Source organism: Gambusia affinis, linkage group LG02, assembly GCF_019740435.1.
Source record: "Gambusia affinis linkage group LG02, SWU_Gaff_1.0, whole genome shotgun sequence".
Taxonomy (NCBI): domain Eukaryota; kingdom Metazoa; phylum Chordata; class Actinopteri; order Cyprinodontiformes; family Poeciliidae; genus Gambusia; species Gambusia affinis.
The window spans coordinates 5323135-5341422 of record NC_057869.1 but is presented as its reverse complement, the minus strand read 5'-3'; the positions used below and the strand labels follow the sequence as shown (position 1 = coordinate 5341422).

Genomic DNA, 18288 nt, shown 5'->3' with positions numbered 1-18288 from the left:
AAATTTGTTGTTAATTTCAAATTTAAAAACATGATGCGAGTGTTTCAAGCACAAATGCATCCCCACTTAAAAAAAAGACAAAAGCAACACAAAAACAACCAGAAAAAGATTGTACTAATTTCTGCAAAAGGAATATGTGCTTAAGCAACCCAGCAGTCATTTAGATAACATAGAAACCTACCTTACGTAGCAAAATATTTGCTAAGATTAATATTTAAGTAGAAGTACAGTTCTACGTAATTTTGTTCATAAAAATTTCTTCATTACCAGTCCTGCACCTATCCTATTTTCATCCTATTTTCTTGGTTGGGTAAGTTAGGTTGTTACTGTTTCTAATCAACTTTTATAAGTGTTTGGCTGGATATTTAAAATATGTGTAAATACATAATATATCAATACATTTAAAATTCTTCACTTCTTAAAAAATTACTTGGCCAAGTAAAAACCATTCTTTGCTTCCCACAGAGGATCTGGGTGGTTGGATATTGAGAGAAACAATTGCTTACAGACAGCAAACAGTGGTAACAGTGCAGAAAATCAGCATCATCATTCAGAACTCATGATTCTTGTTTAGTGAGTGTTGACATTCAGCTGGAGAAATTGATTTCATAGGGTGAAATCCCAAAGAGAGTAATGAAGGAACATGAGAATTGAGCAGAATTGCATGGGAAGGGAATGGCCAGGTTAAGTAATATGGTTTGTTAATCTTGAAGAGTGCATCACATATACTGTTTTCTTACAAAGATCCAAATTGATGTAACATGTTTTATTATTAGCCATAGCCACTATTAAAAATAGTCTACAATTGAACAAACAAGTATAGGGTGTAATAGTGAGTTTCAAAAATGAATGTAGTCTATGTAGTTTGTCATGTTTAATATTTTTCTGTTATTTTAGTATAATTAGGTACAGTTATAAATTACTTCCCAGTCTATTGGATATCTCACTGACATTGCATGCAAAGATTGTTCCAACAATATTTCACAATATGTTACAGTAATGCCTAGTAGGATGAAAATGATTAGGATTTTTATTGTTGTGCACATTTTTGATGGATGCAGGTAGAGGACTGGAGGGCAAAATGCACTTTCTTAAGAAAAATTGCTTAGACATACACATTTTGAAAATGCAAATTCCATGTTTGACTTAATTAAATTAGTTTTCCACGGTTCTGCTGGATAGCTGTTATTTCAATTTTGCATATTTTTGAAAGTGACAAATTTATATAAATTGTCTTCTTTGACCAAAGCCTATGAATTAATCACATCTCTGACACGTTGCCTTTCCTCAAGACACTATTTTCTTTTCCAGCAGGGGTCTCCTCAGTGCCATCAACTACCAAGGTCTGCAGGCATGAAAATATGAAACAAAAACCATTTATGAGATAAACTGCCACAGTGGGCAATACTGAATGACTTCTCTGTATTAAATGCCAACTGTCACCGCCGAAACTCATCCCTTCTTAGGCACACACTGAACAACACACTTATCAGTTAGGTGTCATGGCAAAACAGTGGAACAACAGGGAGATTGGGGACTCACATGGAACCGGCGCTTGTCACCCAAGATGGATCCTGACACCAGAATATGCTCAGGAAATGATTAGATAACAATAACAGAATCCACACAGGCGTCTTTGAGGAGGTGTACTGGTGCCCGATAAAGGATTCAGATTTATGTATCCTTCACCCGAAGAAGCAGATACGTTTCTTGAAAAATGGTACATGGAAGCTTAATTTGATATACTGTACAGTTTACTTAGCAGAGAGGAAATGCAGAGGGGTTAATAAAAGACAGGAAATGAAAAACACAGAAGCAGTTTGGCAGCTTTATGTTGTGTCTTTAGAAATCAATTTCATCTCATGAACATCTGCTTATTTGGCTTCTCCTTGAACGCTGACAGCACAAATCTGCCAGACACAGTATTAGAATGTGCAATATGCCAGCAAGCAGTACAAAAATTTTCTTTTTTTCTTAGGTAAAATGGAGTAATTAGGTAAACGGGTCCCAGATAACAGGTGTTTTGTGAAATAGAACACAAAGCTGCAAAGAATTTAAAAACAAATTCTGGCAGCTAAGACTTCCATCTAAAGTGTAATGTTCAGCACTGATCAGGACTCAATTACTCAAAGACATTGTATCTGCACAAAAGCTGTGCATTTGCAGGCTTGTGCTGCACCAAATTTGAAATTTGCACTGGTTCTAAATGCTAAAACCTATTAACAGTTCTCACAACAGAACTTAGAATGGCCCACAACAATTAAACTGCAGAAAGTTAAGACATATCTTATAGCTTATAGCCAATCAGAAAGTGCGGATTCTCCTCTGCGCTTTCTGAGGGGGAACTACAGAGGGGAATCCCAAACAGCTGACACTGCAACCCAAAGTCCAGCGGACATTGGAGATGATATGTGGAAACAACATAAATGTTTACAAAACATTTTGTGCAAAGAATATAGAAATGACAAGGGGAGGAGCTGGAGCGAAATTGCTACGCAGTTGATGAACCCGGTAACTTTTCAGCTGTTCTTTATTAACGTGACATAAATAGGTTATAATAATTTTCCTTCAGTCAGGACTGACTCTAGAGCCACATGCGTTGCAGATAGATTGTAGTAAAGCACTGATTAATGCCTGGTTTTTAAATTAGTTAACTGGACTTGTAGCCATTTTTGTGCCTATTGTTGGACACCACACGGCATGATCAAACCAATCGAACCGTTATACCTAGGATTTCTGTCGGCTAATGTGTGGTCTCTCAGGTTTTGAAAATGGGCCGGCAATCGTCCGACAGCTCTAGGATGTGTAGTGTGCACTGGGCATTACACTAAGGAAATGAGGAAGGGAGGGTCAGTGGAGAGCACCGGAGTTGAGCTTTTTTTTCATTCAGTGTCATCAAGAGAGAGAGACATAGGCCGGAAGAGACGATAATGGCGATAATTAAATTGACGTTGATAGTTTTAATTTAGCGTACGATTAATTGATCTATCGTTTATCGCGACAGGCCTAATAACCGCGTATGAAATCTTTAACATCTACCTGCTGAAAAGGGTAAAAGAATATCCTGTATACTGATGACTTCAGAGAGAAATATCAAGGTTTTTGTCAAATGACATATGGTTTTGACTGAAACTTTTTATTTGAGTTGAAGTTACTTGTCAAAGTGCAGGTTTTTGTAAGATCCAATACCAGTGTTGCACAGTGTACAAGTGCTTTATTAAGAAGGACGAACAGACAGTTTCAATGGAACTAACTGTTCTATATCAAGGATTATTCAACATCCTGTAACCTTTAAAGTTAAGCATTGAGAAGAGAAGATGAGTGGCGAATAAATGCAGAAAAAAAATGTTTAGGATTGGGAAAAAAGAAATAAGGTACTTTTTAAGTTTTTAACAAAAAGAGTGTGCTTTTACCTGCTTGTATACAATATGTTGTTTCAAACAAGGTATATATTTTGTATATTGTACTGTGTGAAATAATTCTGTACTATATACAGGCTTTGCTCTCAAAAAAGAAAGAAAGGAGAATATCGATAGAAATTGTGAACCTGAATTTGTGTCACAGATGTTTAACTAAGGCAAAATTTTTATGCACAGGTGTCACTGGCATGGTGCCTAGTGCTTCAGCTGGAATAGACACGCTACATTTATAGAATTTTATTAGATAGTTATTATAATTAAGGTTAATTTTCACATACTGCAAAGGTTCAAGCTCATTTGAAAATTTTCTGTGAATATAAAAAAAAAAAAAAACATTTAATTGCAAAAGCATTCATCCTTTTGCTGGTTAAGAATAGATCTTATCTACATGTATGTATATTTATATACATGTAAATTCCAACTTGGCGAATAAAAAAAAAAAAAAACATTAAAATATTTACTACTAGAAGAAACTGAAGCCTGAGTGAAAAGTTCAGAGAATGAAAATAACTGAGCAATGGGTTAGGGTTAGGATTAGGATGACATCAAAACTAATCATCTATATTCTCTGATATCTCCAATGTTCCAGTATCATGCTTCTGAGGATTCCACTTCAATCTGTACTCAACCAATTATGGGCCATTACACTGTGGAAAAGGATGAAATCTGAGAATATGCAGATTGGTGATTCAGCTTAATTATTGTTCAAGTATTCCCTGATTAAGAAAGGAATCCCATGAAACCTCAGGAAAACTGGGCTGAATAATGTGATTAAAAATTATTTCTACCTTTATAACTGTTGCATAGTTAATCTGGTCTTGCACAACCAATGGCGCTAACAAAAAATCCACTGAAGGGATGTGGAGGATCACACTGTGAAGGGCAGTATCTTGGTGTGCAAGCATGAATACAAATTAATTTCTGATGTGTTTCCTTAATATTACTTGCAAACATTTTACTATTAAGATGATATTTATATTCTGCATGTATTTTGTTTTGATAATTTATTCTAGCTTACTATATTTGAAGATTAGAATTCAACAGGTAGCTTTCAATAGTATTCATATCTTTAGCTTTTTCGTACTAGATCACATTGCAACCACATTGGCATATCTATATTTGACTTTCATGAACGTGCGACATGAACACACCAATACTATGTTAATACATGGCTGTTGCAGTATTCTTCTATGGTAACACTTTCTTCACCAGTGATTGCACCTGACAGAGCTGATGGAATGGTAGATGGAGATAAACACAAACCTATCCTGAAAGAGGATCTGTAAGAAGCTGCAAAAATCTTGAGACTTAAAAGAACAAAAAATGGAAAGGTTTACAATAAATGGTTAAAAGCAAATTTAAATTATGTGTTGAATGGCTCAGTCAAAGCTGAGCACTACCTCTAATTAGTAATCTCTGGTAAGAACTGAACATCAATAATTTCATAATTTCTGGCAATTCAAAAAGTCTGAGCTTAATCTTATACAAGTTTTACAAAGAATGTGCGAAAACATGTACAGATCTGGGAGAGACAGACCCCAAAAGACTTGCTGCTCTGAGAAGTGGTTCTACAAAATATTCACTCAGGGAGGCTAAATACAAATGCATACAAAACCTATTTAGTTTGTAAAACAAATTAAAACCTTGTATTATTTGTATTCCATTTCACAAAAGTACATTGCCTTGTACTTGTCCAGCACATAACTGCTCAAAAACATCCACTTAAACTTTTCTGCAGATGAATAAATAAAAAGAAAACTTTTTTTTTCTTTGCAAGTAGTCAGACTGGAAACAAGCTGAAAATATAAAATGTATTGATTATGCACTTTAGTTCAACCCCATTCAGTAATGTCACAGCTCTCTCAGTACTACCAAGAAACGACATGCTCCCAGGCTTATTTGGCAGAGTAGCAAAGCCATTCTACAACAATCCCCACAATGAATACTGACATTTTATATGCAAAGTTACCATGACAAAGAATGCAGCATAGCGTTTGTTTATTATGCTTATACATCTTATATTTCACTGCAAACCTAAAAGCCTGGGCTACTAACAACTCATCACTTAAACAACACAAGCAACATGTTTACAGGGACAGAGTAATTAGCTGCATGCCAATTACAGCTGTGACTAATATCTGTGCTGACAAAACCAAGTTCTCGAGGATGCAGTGATTAAGACTAATATAGTTTCCACAACTTGATCAATATTTCTGTGGCAGTGGATCAAATCGCAAAAGTGAACAATGCAGAATAAAAACTAAAAAGTAAGATCTCCATAAACTGCCAAGCTCAAAGTCTTCAAACCTGTAATAAAAGTCATTGATGCAGAATTACATGCGCATTTATGTGACACTCTTAACATCAATAAATAAAGATTTTAGTTTGCAAGAGTTAAGAGTTTGAACCTTAAATATGCCACAGTTTTACTAATTATATATTCAAAAATCCACTTAAATGAAAAATTATAGAATCACTGGCCTTTTTAATTTGTCATTAAAACCATTTCTGCCATTGCCTAATAAATCCTTTTTCTGTCATTTCTATCTGGTTGTGTTTGCATGTTTTTTATCTTTCTTTGACAACCGCCTTTTGCAATCTCCTCATTTTGTATAGACTGTGTGAAATGTTATAAATGAAAGGTCAGATGTATTTTAAGGTGGGTGAGAATAGGGAAGAGTTTCATTGTTATTTAAGAATAATGTCTTTCAAAGATGCTTCATATTTAAAAGTGCAAAAAAAAAGTTTTGTGAGCCACACATCTTTAATGTGAATTACACTTTTGTGATAATGCATAGTTTCATTTTACATAAATGATTTTTTTCCCCTTGCTTATCTGGAATCAATTTCTCAAGAGAAAAACTAAGCGTTTCATTTCTGAAGATTAAATATTGCACTGCTATATGCTGTTCTAGCTTGCTTTAAAGATATCTGAATTTAACTGTCAGAAAGGAAAGAACTTGTATATGCCTTGAATTTATATGAGAACTGTGTGGAGACTTCAAAACTACATATGAGAGTTGTGATTTAAAAAATAGCCTCACATTACACAGGGCAGTACTTTATAAAACTTCAGTCAGCAGAAGTAAAAATATATCTCAAGCAGGCAGGCGATTTTTAATTGGAAATACTTTAAATAAAAATAATGAATAAAACATACATAGCCTCACAATTATTAACTAAATCACCATCGTGCATTTTATGCGCCTTGTATTAATTTAATACCCAGCAAATGTCTAACTTTATTTTATTAAAAAGGACAGAAGAATTATTTATTTTTATTTTGTTTCTGACTAAAATGTTACTTTACAAAGTCCGATGCATATTGAAATATGTCTAATATTATATGCTTGGGTGCTTTTTATTCTGCTGCTCTAAGTCTGTGCTTTTCCACCTAAAACTGTTTACTTTTTAATTGAAATAATCCATAACAAATGTTATTTTTTTAAGTGCTTTGGTCTGCCTGTTTGAATATTTGAAAGCATTTTAAAAATCAATACATTAAATAAATATGTTTTTAGAAAGCTGTACGGAGCCCCCTAGGGGACATGGGGAATTTTTTTTCTTTTGCGTTACCTCGCAATACTTTTGCGTTCCCTCGCAAAACTGTACTGATCAGTTGTGCGGCATAATTGAATACTGTAAGACTTTCTTACGGTGGCCGCCGTACTTTCTGATTTAATATAAGGTTATGTAAGGTTTTTCCATGAATGTTAATATCTCGTTGTGAAATATCTGAAGTTTTATATCTTTCTTTAGAATACAAAGGCACCACAAACCTATGATATAAACAGAAACCTTATAGGAAAGAAATATAAATACTGTACATCCAAACTATATTTCTGAGTTATCACGTAAAGCTTAATATATAGCTCAATTGTTAACATTTAAATTGCATCTATGAAACATGCACATTACTCTAAAAATGTTGTTTTAAGATGGCAGGAAAACACAATCCATATAATAAATATGTCGGACGTAGGGCTTGTATGGTTTGTTAAGCTTAAGGAGAACTCTGGTGAATGGAAAATTGAAGCAGAACATGGTCAGTCAGAGAGCAAGCACAATATGTCAACAAATACCTGGAGGGATATAAAAAAATAAAAAATAAAAAAACACGTGTTGCAGTGCTTAAACCCCTCACAAGAAAAACAAATGCACTTTTGAAAGTTCAGTGGTACAAAAACCCCGGGCAATGGTCTCAAGAGATCTAGAAAAAGTCATATGGTCAGATGAACCATGCTCCTCTATATTCCTGAGTGGTCAAGTCCATGAGTGTTGATCATAAAGAGAGCAGCTTGAATGCATGAACCCTGACTGTGAGGTTATCTAGTCAGGTCCTGTACAGGAACAGGTCACAGAAAATTAGTACTTACATTTGTCTAAATGGTCACCTTTATCCTCTTATGAAGCATTTCTATCCTGATGGGGTTTTTCTTCTCTGTGACAGTGATGCCCCCAATTTAGTGGGCAGGAGCAGTAATTTAATGGCTTAAAGTGTATTGAATGGATGTAAATCTTTGGCTATGGCAATTACATTATTAACCTAAGTCAGCACTTTTGGGAAATTTTGGACCAATGTGTTAGAGAGCACTTTCCCAAATCATAATCCAACACACAGAACATTGTAATATCTTTGAAATAGCAACTTACACTCCTTTCAATAGTTAGCCAAATAATTACTGAATAAATGTCAAGACATACTGGAATGAAGAAAGAAGAAACAGTCCATGTTTTTTTGGTTTTATCAAGGATCCCATTTAGAAAAAGGGATGTACACTTACACAATATATATATGTATATATATTGTTTTGGTTTTTTTTTCATCTTGGCATTTTCACTTTGGACAACTATATTTAAGACTAAAGTGACTGTTAGCTTCTCATGGTGAGAAAATATCTTGGAAACAGCTTTGGATACATAAATAATGAATAACTGTTGGTGATGAACTGAGGTATGTGATTGTGAGCATCACCAGCTCTAGTGAAATGAAAGTGAAGCACAGATGCTATTGTAGTTTTAAGTGTAGGCTCTCAAGTGAAATATACTGAGAGTCTTTGTTGTAGCTCATAAGTGCAAGTGAAGAAAATTTGCCTTTTTATTATTGTGGTTAAGCTCAATGCACCTGGTTTGCATTAATATAGATGAATAAATTATAAATATATTTTTATTTAATTTTTTTCCTGTTACCTTGCTAATAAATAACAGCTATTGAATCATAAGTAAGTGATTCAATTCTTTAGCATTACTTTAGCATAGTTTACAGACTGCATTTAATTTCTCTTTTTTTGGTTAAGAGTGTCATCTATCCACTGTACAATATAATTTATGTCTTAGTTTGTCTCTTTTTTTGACTTCAAAACCTTAAACAACTGGTTTTTGTATTTTACGTAAAGTTAATCTATAAATTTTAAATTAATTTCAGTAAGGACACTCACATCACTGTCCACTTCTGCTTGTATCAGCATCGACAATGGTGCTAGCCAAGTGTTATAGTAAATGTAATCTATGTTGTACAGTTTCAATTTCCAAAGTCTTCACAGAACACATAATCTACTATGTGGCCTTGAATATAAAGCACATGGCTACTTTTCACCCAGCACTGATCTTGGTCCTTTTAATTACTTTCTCATTTGTTGGAGCCACCCAAGGTCCTGTTTATTGTGGCCCACTTCATTACTGTCATGAGGTGGTGTGGTTGCCATGGTGTGACCATTACGCCTTGTCCTTTGAATTTTAATTATCATTCTCTACCTGATCTGAGCTGCGGATGTTCCCAGCCTGAACAAATATAATTTTGTCTCATCTTGATGACCCTACACCTGAAGGTTGTGTTTTTGATTGTGGCTGTGCAATAGACGCTGTCTGATGATATAGTAAAATTGGAATGCAGTAAATTGGTAATTGTAAATCACTTTAATACACACAAATGTACTATGACGCATGAGTCAAGTCACACTCACAATTATTCATCAGAAAACTTTCTCTGTGATCAAGCAAATGGCCATTCTCCCACGTTTTTAGTCACTTTTGACACTACCCATTTTCCATCAGCCTGCCGTTCTGTGACATGCACACATGTTTACACAAAAATATAAAAAATATGAGTTTGTTTAGATGAAGGAGCTCACTTGCTTTCAATCCAAACTGAGACAAATGGCAGCATAAGTTGCTGACTTGAACTAGAAATGTCTGTGTGCGCTGACACTAAATTCATAACAGACATAGTTTAGCTCTCCAAGTACTTCATCTGTACTTTTCTAAGAATCCGATGGCTGAGTTGAAATAAGACAAATCAAAGTGTAGAGTTGCAAATCTGTGTTGATCACTGCCACCTGTGCAGTTGCTATGAAATTTCTACAGAGGTCAGGTTTTGAGAAAGAGCTAAAGTGCACCAGGAGGACCTTTAGTTCATAGTAATACACAGTTAGATGCTGAGTTCAAAGTCTTTTCAAGGTTACAGACTTTTGAATTTAATATAATCTAAATAAATTGATCCCTGTAATCTGTTCTTACTTAGGTAAATGGAAAATCTACCCAGAAAGAAAATGTTGGCTAGTTTCCATTTTATAAGTACTGCTAATCATTTTCTGCCACATTTGATGGATGCGATTTGCAAACTCAGTCTTAGTATTAGTATCAAGAAACTCACAGTTCCTCAAAGCTGCTGTTGTTTGTGTGGTTCAGCCTGGTATTTATCGCATTATACACAAAGACATTATCTATGAATCCTGCACAAAGAAGTAACAATGGAGAAATTTGCTTGCTACACAAGTGCATAAAAACAGACACATGTACAGAGAATTATAAATTACTAAAGCAACCTGATTGAATTGTGTAATAGAAATCTTTTCAATTGCTGTCCAAAACATTCAGAAATATTTGACTTTCCAGAAATCACCATTTCCAAGAAGAGTCTGCTAAACTAACAGACATCAAAAGTGTGTCTAGTCAATGTGTCAAATATGTTACAAGAAATACCTTAAAGGGAATATTTGAAAGTGTAAAAAGGAGGACCTGTTTGATCCTAAAGGTGAAAGAAGGGGAAAAAAGCAAAAGAGCAGAGTTGCTGTTTTAGCATCCCGATCCTTACCAAACAGTGGACGGTCATATCTCAAGGGGCTCATGTCGATGCAGCTTTGTCTTTAGTCTAAGCACAAATTAATTACTGCAGAGACACATGGCTATTCACCACATACGCATGGCCTGTGCAACCAACTCACTCCACAAGTCAGATATTAAAGCAAGCAAGAATGACTAAAAAATAAAAAAAAGACATTTGTGATGTCTTGTGCATCATAAGTTGTCAATATTATAAGTGAGCATTCATTTTAGAGATAGAATGAATTGACAATTTTATCAGGTCTAGGTCTAAATTTTAAAATCTCAAATGTTACTTGCAGACATTGTAATTCATTCTGCCAAATATATATAGATTTTGTTTTCAGTAATTGTCATTCCTTAACGCAATGTTATCAGGTCAAACAGTGAAGGTTGACTGCAACATACAACATGGATTGTCTTACGTGCTGCAGATAAGATGACTGTAAATCAAGACAAGCGTAGAAAAGCAATCTAAAGACTAGACGACTGAAGCTACAAATCATTTCCCTGCCGCGGAAACACTTCTCAGTCAAGTTTGTCCTCTGTAATAGCATTACACCAAAACATAAGGATGTCACAGATAATGAGCATGGTTTGGGTCCATGACCCCCGGAGCGAGAACAAAACACATGGCAGGCACCTGAGAAAACAATCAGCACAAGAAAGGCTTTAGGTATCGTTTAGATCACAAACAAATTCCGTCAGAGGAATTTAATTAATACCCTGAAAAACAAGAAACACACACACCTAAGTCTTCAGACAGAAATCTATCAAAAAAGACTACTTTCAATTTTGTTTCCACCAACACTTGATGTAATAATTAGTTTGTTGAACAAAACTGAATATCAAGGCCAACTGTTACTGCTGGATCACTTTAATCACTCCAGAGTGGGACATTTCTTCAGTTCAGCTTGCTAATAAAAGAATCTGGTGATTCATAATATATCTAATATTTCAATGTGCATATCAATGAGTGCAATATTACAATAAGAGAACTTCCATCCATCCATTTTCTGTACACCCTTGTCCCTTAGAAGTGGTGCCTATGTCCAGCTAACATTCCGGGCAAGAGGCGAGGTACACCCTGGACAGATCACCAGTCTGTCACAGGGCAACACAGACAGGAAACCCAACCATGCACACACATACTCACACCTAGGGAGAATTTAGAGAGACCAATTAACCTGACAGACATGTTTTTAGACTGTGGGAGGACATACGTGCAAACTCCATGCAGAAAGACCCCGGGCCAGGAATCGAAACCAGAACCTTCTTGCTACCATGGATAAACAGTGCTACCAACTGTGCCACTGTGCAGCCCAGGAATAAGAGAATTTAAAGTAGATAATTGTAAAACTTATGTCAGTTCATCTTTGCTGATAATTTAATTAAAAATTCCAATATAGATAATATGGTAATATGGCAACATTATCAATGGCAGAATCTGTCCATTGATTTTCTATGCTTTCACATACAAGCATTACTTTTAATCCATAAGCTATTGTCTAAGCTGCAAGAGTGGGCTTTGGTGTTGTTCAGTATGCTTTATGCAGTCAGGCTATATTTTAACTACTCTTGACTCAATCAGGCAAAATTTCACAAACAAATTCAATTTTGAACCTGCATTAAGGAACTTTTATAAAGATGTTTTTATATATTTGTTGAAATGTCTAGATGAAATAATTTGAGGCACGTAATTTGTGGAAAAAGTCAGGCTATTCTGCTTTCTCCCTGTGGTCCTTCTGCGATCTACAGAAATACACCACTCCCAGTCATAAACAACCAATCAGAGCCAAAAGGAAGGTCTTAACACTGTTAGTAAAGCTCATGTACGTGCTGCTTACACCCTCTCCCCTTCTCTCTGCTGCACTACAGCTCCTGTTTTTATGGAAGAACATAACATGGACAGATATTCGTACAGTGTATCCGGAAAGTATTCACCAGTGCTTATATTTTGTCATATTTTATGTTGCATCCTTCTACATACAAATACTCCATTATGACAATGGGAAGATGTTGGGGGTTTTTTTCAACATTTTTATATATGTATTAAAAAAAAAAAAAAAAAAAAAAATCACATTTATGCAAGTAGCACACCCTTTGCTCAGTGCCTTGCAAATCCACCTTTAGATGTAATTGCAGTCTCAAGTGTTTTGAAATATGATGCCACAAGCTTAGCATACGTCAGGCAATTTTTACATTATTCTTTACAGTATTCCTCAAACTCCATTAGGTGTGATGAGAGATGTCTGTAAGGTAATTTTTGGATCTCTCCATTAATGTTTAATCAGATTCAGTTTCTGAACTTTGGCTTGACGACAAATCGTGGTTCTTCAGCAATCAAGATCTTGGCCATGTGTTTTGGGTCATTGTCCTGCTGACAAATGAACCGTCGTCCCAGTCTACGGTCAAGAAGCTCTGGACCAAGTTTTTATCCAGGATATCTTTATACATTGCTGCATTTATATTTCCCTCTATCTTGACAAGTCTGTCAGTTCCTGCTGCTGCAAATCATCCCCATAGCATGACGTTAGCACCACCATACTTCACTGTTCCTCTAAGCAGGATGCCTGACATTTACGCCTTGACTAATCTGACAAGAACATTTTGTTTCTCGTAGAGAAGTGTGTGCCTTTCATTATCAAGTTAGATAAACTCAATTTACCACAGGTGGACACTTATTTAAGCTGTTAAAACATCTGAAGGGTAATTAGTGGAAGCAGCTCAGTTTTGATCTTCTTTGCAAAGACTGTGAATACTTACCTAAAATGTGTTTCAATAAATTTGTAAAATTCAAAACCTTTTTTCCACATCGTCATAGTGGGGTTTCTATCTATACGATCTTAATTTAATACAATTTGGAATGAGGCAGGAACATAACAAAATTGGGGAAAAAGTCAAGTGTAGTAAATACTTTCCGGATGCATTGCCCAATTATCTATCCATGTCATGTGCTTCCATAAAACAATACAAAAAAGGAATTGTGGCAGTGCTAATCTCTTTATTACCTGACACTTTGTAATTTATTTCTTTGTTTAAAACAAATAAATTTTAAGAACTCAATATCAAGAAATTCAATTACCTGGATACTACGCCTTTAGCAAACATTCAGAACTCTGCACTGATCTTTAATTTTTATTTATTTTTTTTATGTTGAGTTAGGAAACAAACTACGTAATAAAACTCTGATTATATCTGTGTGGTCTGGTAATTACTTTTCATGACATCCTCCCTCAAGAGGTAACAAACAATCTGTGCTGACCGACCAATTTACCAGCGTAATGCCTCCCTCTCCAATTAGTACCTCGAAAGATGATGATGGCACACAGAGTATTTACAATCAAGGCCTGAGAGACAAAGTGTGTCTTAATTATTCAAAACGAGACAAAAGCTTTAATGTGGGTGAATCAACTCATAATAGTAGGATAAAATTGCATGTTTTGAACAATTACCCCTGCAGGTTACATATGCACTTTTGTCTATTAAAGGAGTAGTTGTCGGTGCTTAATTTGCAGAATGCAAACAGCTAGAGGTTAACACTTCGATGCAGCCTGTAGTTATGTGACTCATGAATCATCAGTGAACCCCAAAAGGTATTGACATATATATCAGATATAACCTTGATTTTCTCCACGCTGTAACTCATCATGCGCAGAGAATAGTTCTTTTGTTTTATGTCTTTCATTGTATTTTACATCGATCCGGAACAATGAGGACATTTTTCCATTCGGGTAAATTCCAAAGCAGGAACTCTCGACTTCAAAGCCATTGTTCCCTAACTGTGTGCATTTCTAAGTAGCTGTAGTTTACTCGTTTTAAAATAAGATCTAACCAAAAATGAATTAAATGAATGTGTTGAAAATAATTTTTAAAAGGAACAAGTTTCAGAACGCATGGCTTCCTTTAATTGTCAAAGCTTCGGTTTCTTCGCGCAGCTCTCATTAAGACAGCGGTTCCGAGTACTGACAGAGAAATCCGCGGATTTTTATCAATGGTTCAACTAATCATTAAAACTTCCTCGCCTCATGTGCTTATCTCTACTTCATTTCTCTTCCCCATACCTCCCGTTGCTCCATTTCCAGCACCTGATATTGCAGATAAGTACAGAAAAACACGCATAGGCACCTGCTTCTTTATCATGCGCTGCAACACAAGTAGCCTTGTCCCTTTCTCGCACACTTCCCGTCACTTTAACTTCCACCCTGACCACAAAGCAGCAAAAAGTCGCCCATTAATAAGCGATGTCACCGCTATACTGGATGGATCACAGGAGGAAAATCCAATGAATCACCCACACAAAAGAACAACTGTCTCTCAGTCTGCCCCAAACTGAGAAAGATAACAGCCCAGTTGAACAGATAAGCCCTGCCTTCCTCCTTCAAAGTCTTTCAGCATCCAACATGCTTAGCACACAGAAAGCCTTTTCCAGGAAAACACAACGATTTAATAAATGGCAAGACTAAACGGACACTCAGGTTAGTGATCAAGATTTTCAAAAGGCGTGCTTTGAACCATTTCTGTGTTTGTTTCCGAGTCTCCATCAGACTCGGAAACAAACAAAAATAAATAAAGCACTTATTTTGTATCTTACCTGCTGTTGAGGGTCAAAGCTGGAAAGAGAAGCATTAAGCAAATAGCCTGGATGAATTTCATAGCTGTCTCACACTCCCGTTCCTGCTCCCTTCTCAGATGCTTTTTGCCTTTCCCTTGTGTCTCTCTCTTCGCTCTCTAGCTCTCCCACTGGCTGCCTGGGTTTTTTAGCGCACTTTCACACTCCCCCTCTACACACGCACACACACGCAGACACACAAGTAGCGAGGCAGACAGATGCAACACAGTGGCTTGGCGAGAGAGGGAGGATCTCTGGCTTTAAATAACACAGGGACACAGACTGACTTGGTAATGGAAAAGAGCGGGTGTGGCTAAAATCAAGCGAGGGAGATGTGGGAGTGATATGATGTCAGCAACCATGCTGCTTCAGCTATTGGTGAAAGGCATTTTTTCTGTTTTTGTTTGGAGCTTGTTGTTCTCACAACAAAACACCTTCCCATTCATTTCATTCCGCCTCCTACATTTTTGTAAAGATGCAGTCAAACATTTTGGGGAAAACAGTACAGGTTATAAACCAGTGACAACAAAAGTCCCAACTAAGTTCAAGCAAAACACAAGAACAGATCACAGTATTAGTACCATAATGAAGATGTAGTGTGGATGGAAAGAACAGGAATCGCATGCAGAACATTTTTTTATAATGCTACTATCAGGCTTTGGATGGGAAACCAAAATGAATTTACCAATTCTGATGGGAAGAGATTTGAAGTGATCATGCTGAAACCTTGATGTGTGTAAAGACTGAGTGATCAAGATACAACCAGATAAGGGACTTGTGGGCCACAAATTTAGGTGGTGTTGCATGTGTATATGTAAGCTTTTATGTGCAATGTTGACGTAAAGGAAAAACATAAATAAATCTAAACTTGTCCACCTCATTTCTGTCTTAAAATTTGTTAAAAATATTTGTTGGAGGATTATTCTAAAAAAAAAAAAAAAAAAAAACACCAAATGCTTTAAAAACAGCATATATATCAGCATTTTTGACATTTTGAATGCATTTAAACTCCTGGTTTGCAGTGCATAGACCCATCTTTTGTAATATTTTTCTTTTGCTTATTTCCAACCATTTCTAATGCATAAATTCAGTCTATTTATACAGCACTTATCTCATCAGACATTCTCTCAAGGCACTTCACAGGTAAACATGTACACTTGATCTAGAGAAAAATAATTAATTTTTTCCAATCAAAGTCAATTACATCCATTTCAATTCAATCATGTTAAAACACTGCATTCCATTTCAGTGTTCAACTACTTATTCTGAAATAGAGTGTGGCTTAAGTAAGGTTTCTTGGAATTAATGTACACATTCATCAGTCATATTAAGACAAAGACTTTACAGCATTGCGACACCCGGATGTCTGTTTTAACCCAATTGTTGTAGATTTGCTGGTGGGCAATGGATCCCTGTCCTGCTGAGTGACCCAGTTTTTTTCTTAAACTTCAGTACTCGGACATATGGTCTAACTCTCTTACTTTGGTGTACAGAGGAGTTCGTTGTAGATTCAATATCGGCAAGATGCCAGGGTCTCGTGCTAAAACAAACTGAAATAATCAATTCTTCCCCCACTGTTCTTTGAAGGTGGCATAAGTTGCTTAAATCCTTTTCACTTTTCACCAAACCTTGCTCTTAAAATCATGATGGAGCATCTTCTTTTCATTTGTGGTTGCTCCAGTGTCTTTGTATTTTAAAGCTAACTTTACAAGTACTCTCCAAGAATGAGAGCTGTTCAAAAATCCATTTTTAACTTTTTCTTGTTCAGTTGTGTAAATATTTTATAAGCACTCTAACACTGACAAACTTTGAGGTGATGCTCAGAGTTTTTATTTATTTATTTAATTTCTTTTTTTTTTTTTTTTTTTTTTTCCCCACAGGTCATTTAGATTGTGGTGTGATCTTGTTGGGATGTTCCATTATCAGTAACATTATCTCTTGGTAACATTATTAGCTATTATCCATGTTTCCTTAAATTTTGTAGGAATAGGTTAAAAAAAATAAAAAAAATTGATGGGTCAAAACAAGTTATTTCCATAAATTTTGTGCTTTTCTTTCTCACACAAGTCATACATGCTTTTGTCCAACACCCTATCACAACCTTTGTGTTTGCACAAATGTTTTCAAAATTGATAGTCAACATTAACAAGGTACAGGAGTGTATTTCACTCTTCTCACAAGTTTTCACATTTGCCTGTTACTTGAAGTGCTTTAAAAAACAGTGAGTTAAATATCTTACGCCTAGTAATTCAAATGGTTTTTACTCATATTTATTTCAGAGTCACCTCAGTGTTGCAAAGTAGGGCATACACTTTTCATTTCATAACATTAACCACTTTTGATATTGGTAAAAAAAAATTGAAATATGTGGCAATACAATCATCTTTTTCCACAGTTTTACTCTGCGTACTGTTCTAGATTTCAAGGTTAATCTTGTGAACGTAGGAGCTTCTTAAGAATAAAAATTGAGCACTGAGAGAATATTACATGGCAGATTTCAAGCCATGAAGCACAGGTAGAATATTAAGCAGCCCATACAAAAGGTGGAGGTCACACACAATAACCATGATAAATTATTTCCATTCCAGATTTAATAGAGTTTAGAGTGTATTGTACCCTGTAGTACATTTCCACACTGAAAGACTTCTACTCATTTATTTGGTCTAATTAGAAGCTCATGCATGAAAAGCTGTGCGGACCAGATCTGATGACTGTACTGGACCACAGCTTGGCTTGGTTATCAACAAGTGTGTCCTTGGGAGACCTGTGCCATCCATCTCAGTCAAGTATCATATCAGCTTGAAACTTAAAGCCATGATTCACTCTGGTTCAACCTGTTGAACTTCTTGCCATAATAAGGAAGAATCACCATAAAATGAGCATAAATTGTTGATATTATGCGAGGTTACAGATTGAAAAATCCCCATAGCTAAGCTCAAATATCTTTTGATTTGTCATTCACAAATGCAACTTCCTCTTTCTCCCACAACCCACCAGCAGAATGCTTTGATTTAGACAAACCCACACTGTCATTTACTGTCTTGTTGTTCTAAACCTTCTTGAATCAAAAAACCTTCTTCTATAACATGTTTTTATCCACAAGTGCATGTATATCATTATGTTATCATTTCTCCAAGCAAGTGATGTGTACAAAAA

General features: G+C 35.7%; 1 protein-coding gene across 2 annotated transcripts in view; it reads right to left on the bottom strand.

Moving 5' to 3' along the window:
* luzp2 (leucine zipper protein 2) overlaps window positions 1-18288 on the bottom strand; it is a 185510-nt gene that overhangs the window by 132300 nt on the left and 34922 nt on the right. Inside the window, exon 1 of one of the 2 annotated variants that reach the window (XM_044142211.1) lies at window positions 15115-15367. The exons of the other annotated variant lie outside the window; for it this stretch is intronic. Coding sequence (XP_043998146.1) covers window positions 15115-15176 — 62 coding nt within the window. The 5' untranslated portion in view covers window positions 15177-15367. Of the gene's footprint in view, window positions 1-15114; window positions 15368-18288 lie in introns of those variants that run through there. 2 annotated transcript variants of the gene reach the window in all.